Source organism: Mustela putorius, unplaced genomic scaffold, assembly GCF_011764305.1.
Source record: "Mustela putorius furo isolate JIRA1106 unplaced genomic scaffold, ASM1176430v1.1 tig00001012_pilon_pilon_pilon, whole genome shotgun sequence".
Taxonomy (NCBI): Eukaryota; Metazoa; Chordata; class Mammalia; order Carnivora; family Mustelidae; genus Mustela; species Mustela putorius.
Window position 1 is genome coordinate 5,959,885 of NW_025421531.1, and position 15,540 is coordinate 5,975,424.

At 43.5% G+C, this 15,540-nt stretch overlaps 1 protein-coding gene across 2 annotated transcripts in view; it reads right to left on the reverse strand.

Annotated features, from left to right (window-relative positions):
• The window catches only part of KCNH1 (potassium voltage-gated channel subfamily H member 1), a 381,772-nt gene that overhangs the window by 282,652 nt on the left and 83,580 nt on the right, over nucleotides 1-15,540 (reverse strand). The window contains exon 6 of one of the 2 annotated variants that reach the window (XM_004775315.3): nucleotides 13,540-13,932. In XM_004775315.3, the coding sequence (XP_004775372.1) occupies nucleotides 13,540-13,932 (393 nt within the window). Of the gene's footprint in view, nucleotides 1-13,458; nucleotides 13,933-15,540 lie in introns of both variants that reach the window. The other variant, XM_004775314.3, reaches the window with a different exon arrangement.

Below are 15,540 nucleotides of genomic sequence, written 5' to 3' on the forward strand. Positions count from 1 at the left end.
ACACAACAGAGTATTACTCAGACATAAAAAAGATGAGATCTTGGGGCACCTGGGTGGCTCAGTGGGTTAAGCCGCTGCCTTCGGCTCAGGTCTTGATCTCAGGGTCCTGGGATCGTGTCCCACATCGGGCTCTCTGCTCAGCAGGGAGCCTGCTTCCCTATCTCTCTCTCTTTCTCTCTGGCTGCCTCTCCGTCTACTTGTGATTTCTCTCTGTCAAATTAATAAATAAAAGCTTTAAAAAAAAAAAAAAAAAGATGAGATCTTGCCGTCTGGGACAATATGGATGACCTAGAGGGCACTATGCTAAGTGAAATAAGTAAGATGAGGAAACAAACACCATATGAGTTCACTTATATATGAAATCTACCAAAACAAAAACAAAAACAAAAACCAATGAAAAAGCGAGAAAAAAGCAGAAACAGGCCCATAAATACAGGGAACTAACTGATGGTTGCCAGAGGTAAAAGTGTATTGCTTAATTTTCAAACTTTTGATAATTTCCTACTTACCATTTTATTACTGATTTCTTTTTTTTTTTTTTAAGATTTTATTTATTTATTTGACAGCGAGAGATCACAAGTAGGCAGAGAGGCAGGCAGAGAGAGAGGAAGGGAAGCAGGCTCCCTGCTGAGCAGAGAGCCCGATGTGGGGCTCGATCCCAGGACCCTGAGATCATGACCTGAGCCGAAGGCAGCGGCTTAACCCACTGAGCCACCCAGGCACCCCCTATTACTGATTTCTAAGTTAATTTCTTAGTGGTAAGAAAATACACTATATGATTTCAATCTTGAAATTTTGTTGAGACTTTCTTTATAGCTCATCATCTGGTCTATTTTGGTAAATATTCTGTATAAAATTGCAAAAAAGGGGGGCGCATGGGTGGCTCAGTGGGTTGAGCCTGTGCCTTTGGCTCAGGTCATGGTCTCCGGGTCCTGTAGTCGACCCCACATCGGGCTCTCTGCTCAGCAGGGAGCCTGCCTCCCCCTCTATCTCTGCCTGCTGCTCTGCCTACTTGTGATCTCTCTCTGTCAAATAAACAAACAAAAAAAATCTTTAAAAATAAAATAAAATTGCAAAAAAAGGTATTTTTAAGTTGTTAAGTGTTTATTCTCTATAGGCTAATTAGGTCAAGTAGATAGAGTTTTTAAAAAATTGTATTACTAATTATTTTGTCTGCTTGATCATTCAGTTACTGAGAATGGGGTATATACAGTCTTAAAATTTGATTATGGGATTGTTTATTTCTTTTTTTTTTTAAGATTTTATTTATTTACTTGACAGATATCACAAGTAGGCAGAGAGGCAGGCAGAGGTCGGGGGGAAGCAGGCTCTCTGCCGAGCGAGCAGAGTGCCTGATGCGGGTCTCGATCCCAGGGCCCTGGGATCTTGATCGGAGCCAGAGGCAGAAGCTTTAACCCACTGAGCCACCCAGGTGCCCAGAATTGTTTATTTCTATTAATTTTTGCTTTGGGTAGTGGAATCCTAGTAAACTTAAGGCCTCAGAAAAGTAGAACAAAGAAAATAAACAAACAGGAGCAAAAAAATCAATGAGATAGAAAACAGAAAATTAACAAAGCCAAAAGTTAATTCTTTGCAAAGATTACTATAATTGAGAAAATTCTACCAAGGTAAATAAAGAGAAGACACAAATGACCAATGGAGAAAAAACATTATTGGTCCAACATTTAAAAAAATAAACACATATGATGTATATATTTTGGAGTTATGTTACTAGATGTATACACAGGTAGGATTGCTTTGTCTTCCTGTTGAATAAATCCTTTTGCTGTTACGAAATATTCCTGTTTTTATTTAATAATACTTATTGCTTTTAAGTCTGCTTTGTCTGATAATATAGGCATCCAACTTTTTTTTGAGAGTGTTTGCCTGACATGGCTTTTTCCACTTCCTTTACCTAAATTTCCTGTGTCTTTCTTACTTAAGTATAGTTGACACACATTGTTACATTAGTTTCAGGTGTACAACAGAGTGCTTGGACAACTCCGTCTGCTATGCTCACCACAAATGGAGCTACCGTACAACTCTACTGCAGTATCACTGACCATATTCCCTATGCTGTACCTTTTATTCCCATGATTTATTCATTTCATAACCGGAAACATGTACCTCCCACTCCCCTTCACCCACTTACAGTTCTGTAAAAAACTACAAGACAGAAAAGGATGCTGCATTTTGTCAAATGTTTTTTCTGCATCAATTGAGAGGACCTCGTGATTCCTGTCTTTATATGTTCTATCATATTCACTGATTTTCAAATGTTGAACCACCCTTTCATCCCAGAGATAAATCCTTTTACTGTACTGTTGGATCCTGTTAGCTAGGATCTTGTTGAGAATTTTGCCATCCATATTCATCAGGGATATTGGTCTGTAATTCTCCCTTTTGATGGGGTCTTTGCCTGGTTCCAGGATCAAGGTAATGCTGACTTTATAGAATGAGTTTGGAAGTTTTCCTTCTGTTTCTATTTTTTTTAAATAGCTTCAGGAGAATAGGCACTATTTCTTCTTTGATTGTTTGGTAGAATTCCCCTGGGAAGCCATCAGGTCCTGGACTGACACAAAAACAGACCCACAGATCAATGGAACAGAACAGAGAGCCCAGATATGGACCCTCAACTCTATAGGCAACTAATCTTCGACAAAGCAGGCAAAAATATCCCATGGAAAAAAGACAGTCTCTTCAATAAATGGTGTTGGGAAAATTGGATAGCTACGTATAGAAGAATGAAACTCAACCATTCTCTTATACCATACACAAAGATAAACTCTAAATGAATGAAAGAACTCAATGTGAGACAGGAATCCATCAAAATCCTGGAGGAGAATATAGGCAGTAACCTTTCGACATCTGCCACAGCAACTTCTTTCAAAACAAGTCTACAAAAGCAAAGGAAACAAAAGCAAAAATGAACTTTGGGGTTTCTCCAAGATAAAAAGCTTCTGCACAGCAAAGGAAACAGTCAGCAAAACAAAGAGACAACCCACAGAATGGGGGAAGATATTTGCAAATGACACTACAGATAAAGGGCTACTATCTAAGATCTATAAAGAACTTCTCAAACTCAAGGCACCTGGGTGGCTCAGTGGGTTAAGCCTCTGCCTTCGGCTCCAGTCATGATCCCAGGTCCCTGGGATCAAGCCCCACATCAGGCTCTGTTCAGGGAGGAGCCTGCTTCCCACTCTCTCTCTGCCTGTCTCTCTGCCTACTTGTGATCTCTGTCAAATAAATAAATAAACCCTTAAAAAAAAAAAAGAACTTCTCAAACTCAATACCCAAAACACAAATAATCAAGTCAAAAAATGGGCAGAAGACATGGACACTTCTCCAAAGAAGACATACAAATGGCTAACAGATGCATGAAAAAATGTGCAACATCATTAGCCATCAGAGAAATTCAAATCAAAACCATATTGAGATACCACCTTACACCAGTTAGAATGGCAAAAATTGACAAGACAAGAAACAACAAATGTTGGAGAGGATGTGGAGAAAGGGGAAACCTCCTCCACTGTTGGTGGGAATGCAAATTGGTGCAGCCACTTTAGAAAACAGTGTGGAGGTTCTTCAAAAAGTTAAAAATAGAGATACCCTATGACCCAGCAAATGGACTACTGCGTATTTATCCCAAAGATACAGATGTAGTGAAAAAAAAGGGCCATAGGCACCCCAATGTTCACAGAAGCAGTGTCCACAATAGCCAAACTGTGGAAGGAACCGAATGTCCTTCAGCAGACGAATGGATAAAGAAGATGTGGTCCATATATATAATGGAATATTATGTCTCCATCAGAAAGGATGAATACCCAATATTTGCATCAGCATGGATGGAACTGGAGGAGATTATGCTGAGTGAAATAAGTCAAGCAAAGAAAAACAATTATCACATGGTTTGACTTATTTGTGGAACATAAGGACTAGCATGGAGGACATCAGGAGAAGGAAGGGAAAATGAAGGCAGGCAAACGGAGGGGGAGATGAACCATGAGAGACTATGGACTCTGAGAAACAAACTGAGTGTTTTAGAGAGAAGCTGTAAGGGGACGGGTTCGCCCAGTGGTGGGTACTAAGGAGGGCACGTATTGCATGGAGAACTGGGTGTTACACACAAAAAATGAAGCATGAAACACTAAATCAAAAACTAATGATGTACTGTATGGTGACTAAGCTAAGAAAATAAATTTTTTTTTTTAAAAAGTAGAAGACATCATGACCAACTAGGGCTTATTCCAGGAATGCAGAGTTAATTCAACCTTCAAAAGTCAATCAGCAGGGCACCTGCGTGGCTCAGTCTGTTAAGCGTCTGCCTTCAGCTCAGGTTATAACCCCAGGGATCAAGCCCCAAATCCAGCAGGGGGAGCCTGCTTCTCCCTCTCCCCCTGCAACTTACTCCCCCTGCTTGTGCTTTCTCACTCTCTCCAATAAATAAATAAATAAAATCTTTTTTAAAAAAGTCAATCAATATAATTCACCACATTAACTAAAGGAGGAAAAAACATTTGATCTCAATAAATACAGAAAAGTATTTGGTAGAATTCAAAATCTGTTAATGGTAAAAATTCTCAGAAAACCAGGAATACAGGAGACCTTCCTTAATGTAACAGAAAGTATTTACAAACAACAAAAGTCAACAATATCCTTAATGCTGAAACACTGAACGTATTCCCCCTGAGATCAGAAATAATATAAGGATGTCTCTTATATCCACTTCTCTTCAACACTATATTATAGATGCTAGACAGGACTAAGTGAAGAAAAATAAAGGTATAGATTTTGCAGAGAAAAAAAAGCAAAATAATTTTTATTCACAAAGACATTACTGTGCATGTGAAAAATTCTAAGTAGCCTACAAAATCTTCAAATTAATAAGAAAATTTGGTAAATTTACTGCAAAATCAGTAAACAAAAAACACTTTATACCAGCAAAAAACAATCAGGAAATGAAGCCATTTACAGAGTGCCAAAAATACCAGGTGTTTAGGAATAAGTTAACAGCAAGAACAAAAGGAATGGCAGCTAATATTGCTAAGAATATTTTGTTAATATATTGCTAATTAAAGAAAACCCAAATAAATGGATATTCTATGACCAACATTTAGAAAACTCAATATTAAGTCTTCCATTCTCTCCAAATATTTTTTTAAAGATTTTATTTGAGAGAGCGAGCGAGCATGCCTACAAGTAGGGGAAGGGTCAGAAGAGGAGAATAAGCAAGCAGCCTCCACCTGGGCACAGAACCCAACCTGGGGCTCAGTCTCGACCCAGGAGATCAGGACTTAAGATGAAACCAAGAGTCAGATGCTTAACTGACTAAGCCACCCAGGCTCCCCTCTCTAATTTGGTTTTTAGATTTAATGTAATTCCAAGCAAAATCCCAACAGGTTTTATTGGGTTTGGGTGGAAACCGGCAAGCCAACTCTGGAATTTATATGGATATACAAAGCATCTAAAATAGACATGGCAGGGGCACCTGGGTGACTAAGTGGGTTAAGCCTCTGCCTTCCACTCAGTCATGATCTCAGGGTCCTGGGATCGAGCCCCGCATCGGGCTCTCTGCTAAGCAGGGAGCTTGCCTCCTCCTCTCTCTCTGCCTGCCTCTCTGCCTACTTGTGATCTCTCTCTCTGTCAAATAAACTAATAATGTCTTTTTAAAAAAATAAATAAATAAAATAAAATAGACATGGCAGTCTTGAAACAAAAGAACACAGGTAACTGATTCCAACACTACCATGCTATGCTAATTAACACAGTGCAGTATTGGCATAAGAATAGACAAACCAGTGGACCACAATAGCAGAGTCCAACAATAAGCCTCCACACGCACAGCCACTTGATTTATGGACAAGGCTCAGAGCTGAGGTGGAGGTAACAGCCAGGCTTGAATGGGTTAGGGAACAAAGGACCTGCCTTGGAGGGCAGTGCCTGGAGAAATACAGCAGGCATCCCAAGTGTACTGAGGATGGATGTACGTGGTGTGGAGTTCTCTACGGACAGGAGGCACTGGAACACAGCCCAGAGGGGCAGAGAACAGGGCCCAATCAGGGTGGGCACTTGGCCAGGCATTAACTGGGAGGGCCAGAGGAATAAGAGATCCGGGGCAGGGAAGTAGTGTTGCTTTACTACAGTAAGGAAGAGAACAGCCTGAATGCTGCGGGTTCAAGGGAACTAGCACAGGGGAGATCTGGGGCATTTTCCTCTCATTGTCACCACTGCTGCCTGATACATCTTCAGAATCAAAGTCAGATCATGGCACACATCTAATGGAAACCCTTAATTGTTTCTTTTTGACCACAAGATAAAACGTAAACTCCTTGGCAAGACTCTGAGATTCCATCACTGGATCTTGCCCCCGTCTTTCACCGTGCCTCCCTCCCCTGTAGGCTCTCTCCTCTTCCAAGAACACCCTTCTTACTCTTCACCAAATTAACTCCCATCATCTCCTCCAGGAAGACTTCCTGGATTCTCTCACTAACCTAAGTACTCCCCTTTAGTAAGCCATAGCACCCTGAACTGAGCCCTGGAACAGGATGTCTCACTTTCTCTGTCAGTGTCAATTACCAGTAGCCCCCACCAGACTGCAAGCTGCAAGTGTCAATTACCAGCAGCCCCCACCAGACTGCAAGCTCCCCTAGCACCCCAGTCAGTAAGATCTCCTTAAAGAAGGGACAACCTTGGGGCACCTAGGTGGCTCAGTGGGTTAAGCCTCTGCCTTCGGCTTGGGTCATGATTCCAGGGTCCTGGGATCGAGCCCCACATAGGGCTCTCTGCTCGGCGGGGAGACTGTTTTTCCTTCTCTCTCTGCGTGCTGCTCTGTCTACTTGTGATCTCTCTCTCTCCCTCTGTCAAATAAATAAATAAGATCTTTAAAAAAAAAAAAAAAAAAAGAAGGAACAAGCTTAAAGAGCTTAAAGAGGTACCAAGAAAAGCTGGGGGAGAATTAAAAGAGAAGCAGAACTTGGGTTGGCTAGAACAGAGCCTGGGAGAGAATTGACAGTAGGGAAACATTGAGAAACAAGGCAGGGTAGCTGAGTCTAGTTTGCTCCAAAAATCTCCACAGTCCTTCACACACTATGAGCACAAGTTTGGAAGAATGATTTTTTTTTTTTTTTTAAGATTTCATTTATTCACTTGACAGAGAGAGAGATCACAAGTAGGCAGAGAGGCAGGCAGAGAGAGTGGGAAGCAGGCTCATCATTGAGCAGAGAGCCCGATGTGGGGCTCGATCCCAGGACCCTGAGATCATGACCTGAGCTGAAGGCAGAGGCTTAACCTACTGAGCCACCCAGGCGCCCCTGGAAGAATGATTTTAAAAATAAATAAAAATGTGGAACGTAAGGAAGAGAGCAGAGGACCACAGGGGAAGGGAGCGCCCAACCGCAGGTGAACAAATCAGAGAGGGAGACAAGCGATGAGAGGCCCTGGACTCCGGGAAACAAACTGAGGGTTACAGAGGGAGGAGGACAGGGGGATGAGGTGACCAAGTGGTGGGCATTAAGGAGGGCAGGTGTTGTGATGAGCACTGGGTGTCATTCGCAACGAATGAATCACTGAGCTTAACAAAAATTAATCATGTCCTATATGTTGGCTAATTGAACATAACAAAAGTAAATAAATTAAGTAAGTAAGTAAGTAAGTGATAAAATACGAGGGAAAGATCTCGGCTGGAGTCCCCTGGTAAGTAAGATGGGAAAGAGAGCAGCACTGCCAGCACGGGGCCAGTGGCAACATTGGGAACATCACTGCCATCAGACCTCAGCCCCTGGCCACCGTGGAGGCTGTCAAAGGAGAACCACACCCACCAGCAGCACTTCCTGCCCCTAACAAGACATGGGGATGAAAACTATAGTGTGTTTATCTGCTTGTGTCCTCTTTTGTTTGCCAAAATTGAATGCATAAATAGTACCAAAATAAAAGAAACGCCAAGGAAAAGAGTCTGAAATACAAGGAAAGTATCCTGCACGTTCGTTTTGCTGTCCATCATAGTATATCAGACATAACAACTTGTGCTAAAGGTTGTCAGTTTTTATCCAGGAGATAGCATGGGCTGCACACCAGTGTCTCAGCACCTGTCTACTCTCCGTGTCCAACAGGTCCACAGCAGGAGGAAATCCCAGGACAAGGTCTGCACTGATCAGGCTTGAAAACCAATGGCTTTCAGTAATTTCTTTAATTGCTATTACTGAATAGATATAATACATCCACTCAACAGAATATGGCTGAGCAATGAAAAGAAATGAGCTATCAAGCCACAAAAAAATGAGGAGGAACCTTAAATACAGATCACTAAATGAAAGCAGCCAATCTGGAAAGGCTGCATACTGTATGATTCCAGCTATATGACATCCTCAGACAGGCAAAATTATGGAGATGGTAAAAAGATGAGTGGTTGCCAGGGGTTGGGGAGGAGGGTGGGTTGAACAGGTGGAGCACAGAGATGTTTAGAGCAGTGGGACATTATGTGTAACACATAATGATGGAGCTCTGTCATTAACTATTAGCCAAAACCCTTTGGATGTATTCTACAAAGCGTAAACCCCAACATTAACAATGAATTTAAGCTAGTAAGAATGTATCACTATTGGCTGTAATCAGTGTACCACACTAATGCAAGATGGTAATGATAGGAAAACTCTGTCTCTGCACTTTTTGTTCCATTTTTCTATGAACCTAAAATTGCTCTGAAAAAGTCTTGATTTTAATTGCTACTGCAAGCCATGGATATGGCCTCTATTGCTGGGATCCTAAGGAAGCAAATTCCAGGTCACCTCGTGACTTTCAGGTGACAGCAGAAGAGTCTGTATGAAAATTAAACTGGTGTCCATCCACCTAAATCAAAGCCACAGTGTAGGACTGATGATCACCAATTAATAGGACAAGCAACCCATGGGGGTTGTTTGTTTTCAGCATCAGGAAAAGCCTGGAAGAGCCAGGAACAGTGAACCTAGGAGAACCTAGAGAGGAGCCCATCTGCCAAGAAGAGAGAAGCAGGGGGGCAACCTGATGTGGGAGTCACTTTTGACCTTCACCTTCACTGTCCAGCCTTGTGCACATGGACCAGCAACCTTTACAGAGACTTACCCATGCCGGCCACTCAAACATTTCACCTGTCAGCTGTGTAAAAGGGAGAAGTGACTGTGCCAGGGAACAATTTGAAAAGGGGGACTCGGGGAAAAAAATGCACAGCCTGGTTCACTCTGGCTCCAGATTCTGTGCCAAGGCAGCATGACCTGCCCGGGGAAAAGTGCAGGCCAAAAGCCAGAATGATGCTCAGCTTCACTGCCTGAACACTTCACTGTCAGGCCCTTTCCCATCAGCCGCAAAGCTGGGACCACAGTTGCACAGGGGCCTCAAGGTTAGAGCTGGGATTGACCCATCTTGCAGGTAAGGTAAACAAAGGGAGATGAAACACTTGTACAAGTTTGCCCAGCTGGGTAGCAAAGGGACAGAAGAATAAGAATCAAGATAAACTGTGTGAAATGTTTTGGAAAGTTAAACACCCTCACTAAAGGGAATTTGTTGTCGATACTATTCATCTTTCCACTCCTTGCTCCTGTTCTGCTCTACGGGGAGCATCTCCTGTGAGAGCAGGTTCTTGGCAAGGGTCAGCTGTGGCAACACCACTGGCTGCTGTCCAAGGTAACAGAGCCAAGGCTGGAAGGAAGCTCTTGGCCCCAGAACTGTAACCTGGGCAGGAGCCTGATTGGCTCCATTTGTCCCTGGGCACTTCCACACTCCAATGGCAGGAGGCAATAAGGTTTCCTGGGGAAAGGGAATATGTTTGGTGAATAATAATTCCATCTTTAATCTATGAAGCTCACCAGGCCAGTAATCCACTAAGCGCTTGAGAAAACTCATCTGGCTTTTGCTGTGGCAGACCCAGGGCCAGCTTCAGTTCACCCAGCTTCCAGACCTTTTGTGCTCTCACCAGTTTAACTAATGTGCAAACATATTCCCAAACAGCCTCCAAAACAGATTATGACCAACAGGCTGGAGAATGACGCAAATGTAGACCATCTACATAAGTGAAACAAGTTGAGTCCAAAGGAAGCGTTTGTGTGGCTTAAATCATGGAGGTGGGCGACATCCACAGGGCTGAATTCACAACTGCTGGCATTAGCAATTTAACCCGCTTCTTTCTTGACCCTAAGCCTTGGGTTGAATCTAGTCCTTTCACTTCAAGAGCCTCCACCCCCCACCCGCGACAACACACACAGATGGCAAAGCCACCACCGCACATTCCTCTCTTCTTTGGTGGTCTCCACTGGGACACAATTCCATTGGCATAATTAAGAAGACACCAGAGAGGCTTCAGTTCCATGTATTTTTTTATGAAAAAATGAGTCAATAATTTTTTGTCCTCCCCACACTCTCCCAAAGAAAAAGGGACTAGAGCAGAGGGAGTTGCAATCTTAGATTAGCAACTCCACCAATAGAGCATGGGCAAGAAGACAGCAGGCAGTAGATGAGAAACCAGTAAGTGGAATTCTCTCATCCAGCCATATACCCAGGTTCGACAGGTACAACCCACTTCGTGGCCTCCCCAACTTCCCGTAAGTCCCACCAGCCTTCCATTTCCACTAATTTAATGGCACCTTTCGACAAAAGGCCTATGCCTAGAAAACCATGCTTGGTCTGTCCCTCTGTGAGCATCTTCAACTGCCTGTCACATCACTAACACGGCTGCTCTGGGAGGAACACAGAGACCTCCCCCACTCCTTGGACACTGTGCCCAACATCCCCACCACTACCAGGCCAAGGGCTAAGCCTCAGACTTTGGAAGCTTCTTGGTCAGTTTTGGTCAACGGTGTCCATCAATGTTTTGTCCCTATTTTTATCCACTCTGTCACCATGAAAAATGGAGAGGAGTCAGAAAGGGACTCATTATTGCTGTGGCCATATGATTTGTATGTCATCTTGAGTGAGTCATATTGCCCTTGCATCTGTTCCCTTATCTGGGAGCGAAGAGGGCTGAACTGGGTGACCTTCGTGGTAGTCCTGGGCTCTGAACACTCCTCCCATCTCACCTCCCTCCCACCTCCACTGCAGGTAGGAGCTCAAAGTGTGGGGCTTCTCGTTTTTATCATCAGCTCCTGAAGTGAGATGACTGCAGATGAGATGTGAGAACTCACCAAGGCCACTTTGCAGCTAGAAGGGAACTCAAATAATCTCCTGCCGAAATGCCATGTCTTCAGGCAGGACGGTAGCATGGTCTCTAAGGTGTAGAGAAGAAAACTGATCCATAGAGGCTAAACGGCATGCACAAAGTCCCAGCTGTCCTAACAGGTGATACCAAGAGGGCCAGGAGCCAAATCTTCAGGTTCCTGGCGCTGACTCCCACACACCACAACAAATGTTATGAAAAGGCATTGCTTCAGGTATCAGCCAAAGCTTGAAAAGAAATTATGAAACGTAAAATCAAGTCTTCATGGAAGCAAATCATAACAAGGGCCCCTTAATACTCTTATAATTACTTATGACGCTAAACCCCTCCCAACTAGACAACTACGGATAACTGGCATTTTTCCTATCTGCCAACCTAGTTCATGACTATGGAAATCAGAAACCACATCAGGAGTAGTCACAGTCAATGGCAACGGACTGCCACTGTGACACACACAGTGCTTGGGGGGAGCCACTGTGCTTTGCTAAGGGACAAGGTAATCTTGACACATTAACAAATATGTTTATGGCTCTGCCCATGTTTAACAAGAACCTGTGAAAGCTGAAGAACTGTTCTATTTATCTGCAAATTTTCCATGCTATTGCTCTAAATAGTAAATGGTTTATTTTAAAAACTTGTAAGGTTTTTTAAGTTAAATTTAACTTCCCATATGTGTATAAAAAGCTCTTTTAGGTTGAAATAATTCCGTTGTGTAATCTAAGCCAAAATGATCATATTTTCCTCACCAACTAACATAAAATCTTCTAGAAATGGTCTCACAAAGAAAAATATCCTTCCCAATGTGTACTCATATTCACACTAAAGAATCCCAGCGTTCACATTAGAGATGTTTTGTTCTTATACATGATCAGTCTCACTCATTTAATCCCCTTAAAAATCCACACAAGCCACCCAGAGCCTTAGTCTCTGAGATTTACCAGTATATTAAAACTCAGCACACAGATAAAAGCAGGGGTTGTTCTGAGTTTAGAGCATCTGAACATCAGCTCCCCTTCCCTGAAGAGGGAAGTGGTAGGTACCTGGGTTCTCACCCAGGAAGGGGCTGGAGTCTACCTCCACTACTGATACTGATCTGAAGGCTGGGAGGCATCATTATGTCAGCAGCAAGTCAGAGTCACTGGCCAGGCCTTGTCTTGGCAGGGAGCTGGCTGTTCCTTCCAATTATCTCAAGGCTAGTTCCCACTAACCCTCTAGGCCTGAAAATGAATCTTGCTTCATTGCAACTTCCAGGTAGCTTCCTGAATTACCCACCCAGTTAACACCCCAGCCAGACTAATACTTCTGGGATGCTCTGCCATCCAAGGCAGTGAGGGTCCACTGCTCTACAAGGCTAAAGATTTACCAGACAACTACCTTATCTTCATCCAGTTGGAGAATCAATGAGGCAGTGGAAAAAGGAAAAACAACACCCATAGAACACTGAAGCTGAATAAAAATCTCACATTTTCCTTTGTGATGACTTGATGTCCTCGCTTTTTCAAAGGAGACAATCACCTGAACGAGCCCAGTGGTCCCTTCCTAAGCAACAGGACACAGGCACCCATTCACCAACTGCTTGAGCATGTCCTAATTCCAACACATGTACAGAGCATTTGTTTCCTCTTCATTCCTTCCACTGCCTGCAGGACTAACAATCCAAAGCAGCATCATCCAGCAATAGTACACGTCCTGGTCACAGGACCGGAGTCGACCGTAGCCTGACTACTTCAGCAAATTTACACATGGGACACTAAGGACCACTGTTAACTGCGAAGACTCATTTTAGCAAAGAAACAACTTTTCCCAACATTTAAAAAAAAAAAATAGCAAGCAAACTTGGGGGGTAAACAGCATCCCTGTTGGCAGGAGTTAATGAGTTATGAAACATCCAAAGGTCAGCAGCAGAGGCAAGAAAAATCCCCATAATTAGAATAATCAATAGGTAGACATTCAGCAATTGCATACCAAGTGGAAGTTTCTCCAATGCAGTGGCGACGCATGCCTGCTTCTGCAGCCCTACCACCCCAAGCCAGTGGCTTGCACTCCACATGAAATAGGAGGGAAGCCTCTGATCCCTTCCACATCCATTCACAGACATGCAGGGCATCCAATCCTCCAAAGGACAAAAACAGCAGGCGACACTATCCACCAAGCATGCTCCCTCTGTTTCAGACATCAGCCATGCCAGTTCCCACCCACGTAATGACTCTTCTGTTGACCACCCACATTTATTCAGCTTTCAAGACATGACAACAAGGTCTGAGATTTGAGGCATGTACCTGACTCTCTCTCCCCTCCAGGGGTGGTGGGATCTGATCAGCAAAACCAATCTTCCCTGGATCACCCATAAAGGCACTAACCTCATCCACGTTCTCAAAAGCGTTGATGACATCATATGGCAAACAGGACAGAAGGTCAATCACAAACCACGTCTTCAGGTAGTTCATGCGGATGAGTTTGGGGTCAGAGATCACTTCCCCAGCTGGTCCCACAAAGGTAGTATGAAAATTCAGCACAATGTCCACCAAAAAGATGACATCCACGATGCTATCCACAACCAGCCAGGCCACGTTGTTCTGCCTGGTTTTAAAGGAGACATTGTAAGGGACCAAGATGGCTGTGTAGAAGGTTAAAATCAAGATGATCCAATCCCACGTAGTCTTAAAAACACAGTAGTGTAGGATGATGTGCGGGGGGGTCTTTGGGGCCTCCTGCTTGTACTGGGGAAGGATGTCTGAGCCCAGCTGCAGAACCTGTAGAAAAACACAGTCAAGAGAGAACCCAGTTAGGATGTTACTGCAAGTGTCCAACCAGTCAGCATCTGCCACTGACAAATGCCCATGACACTCCAGGAGCATGTGAGAAAAGAAAAGAACATTATAATATAAATAATCATAAGGAAACAATGACAAACTCTTATTTGGCTTATTGTGAGCCAAGCACTGTACTAAGTACTTCTCCTACATGTATTATCTCACTTAATTCAAACTACAACCTTGTACTGTTAGCCAATTATTATTCCATGTGACAAGAGAAAAACGTAGGCCCCAGAGGATTAAGCAACTTTATTCAACAAACATTTACTGTTCAGTGCCAGGAACTGTTGGAGACATTGGATGGACAGCAATGAAGGAAAGAGCGTGATGCTTGCTCTCACGGAGCTCAGTCCAGTAGACAAATCCAGGTAATTTCCAGTTGTGGTAAGTGCTAATGAAGAGGCAAGGGTGAGGATCCGGTGACGGGATAAAATGTAACAGGAGGAGCAGGGATGGGACAGCATTTGAATGGAAACCTGAATGAATAACAACCAGAAACCAGACATTCAAACTTGAACGGAAAATTATCCAAGGCAGAGAGCATAACGAGCGTAATAAGCCAAAGGTAAGACAAGCTCAATGTTCTCAGGCAGAGGGGAAAGTCTGGCATGACTGAAGCCCACCGGATGGGAGGAAAGGGATACCAGAGGAGATCAGAGGAGACGTGGAAACTAGAACATGCAGGACCCAGTGGGCCCTGAGGAGGGGCTGGACTTCATCCTCAATATGTCTGAGTATAACTGGAGGGAGTTAACAAAAGAATGTTAATCTGGTACATGATTTAAAAGATTACCCTGGGTGCTGTGTACATGATGAATTGAGGCAAAGAATTAGATGGAAGGACAGAATCAAGGAACTTATTCTAACAGCCTCGGAAGGAAATGAGGAGATAGGGAAAAGTAGTCCAATTTTTTTATAGATTTTTGAAGTTAAACCAGCTGATGACTTGTGCATGGCTAGAAGGTAAAGCAAAGGGAGAAATGAAAGTTACCCACTACTTTACCCCAAACCTGGCACAATGGCTGGCCCAGAGTCGGCACCACAAGATGGTTTTTAAGGGGACAACTGAACGTCAAGGTCAGCCAGCAAAAGACAGAACCAGGTCCCCAACTAGGTCTAGCTGGATTAGAAACATAGACTGTTGTATGTTGAGGTTACATTTCCCAAAGGAATAGGGTTTTAAGGAAGCTGACTCATGAAGGATGAAGCCCAGAGAAGCTTGGCTCCAGGAAAGTATCACAGATGGGTTTCACCCTCAGGAATCAAAAGCAAAAAGCCACACTTTCAAAAGCCAGGCCAAGCTGGAAGGGACCCTCACTCCCAACACTGAGCTGCTCCTCTCGGCCACTTACAGGTTCTTATAAATCTCTGGGTGAAACTTCCTCTTGTGTCCGGGGAACTTGTTTTTCCCTCTGGAGGATATAAAGATCCCTTAGTGATCGAACATCGCTGTTTCCTCTGGGGTTGGCCCCAGGCCTTAAAAGCTGAGTTAAAGCAAGCCAGAAATCCACAGAGCTCCCAATGTGCATCTTCGAATGTGGGAAC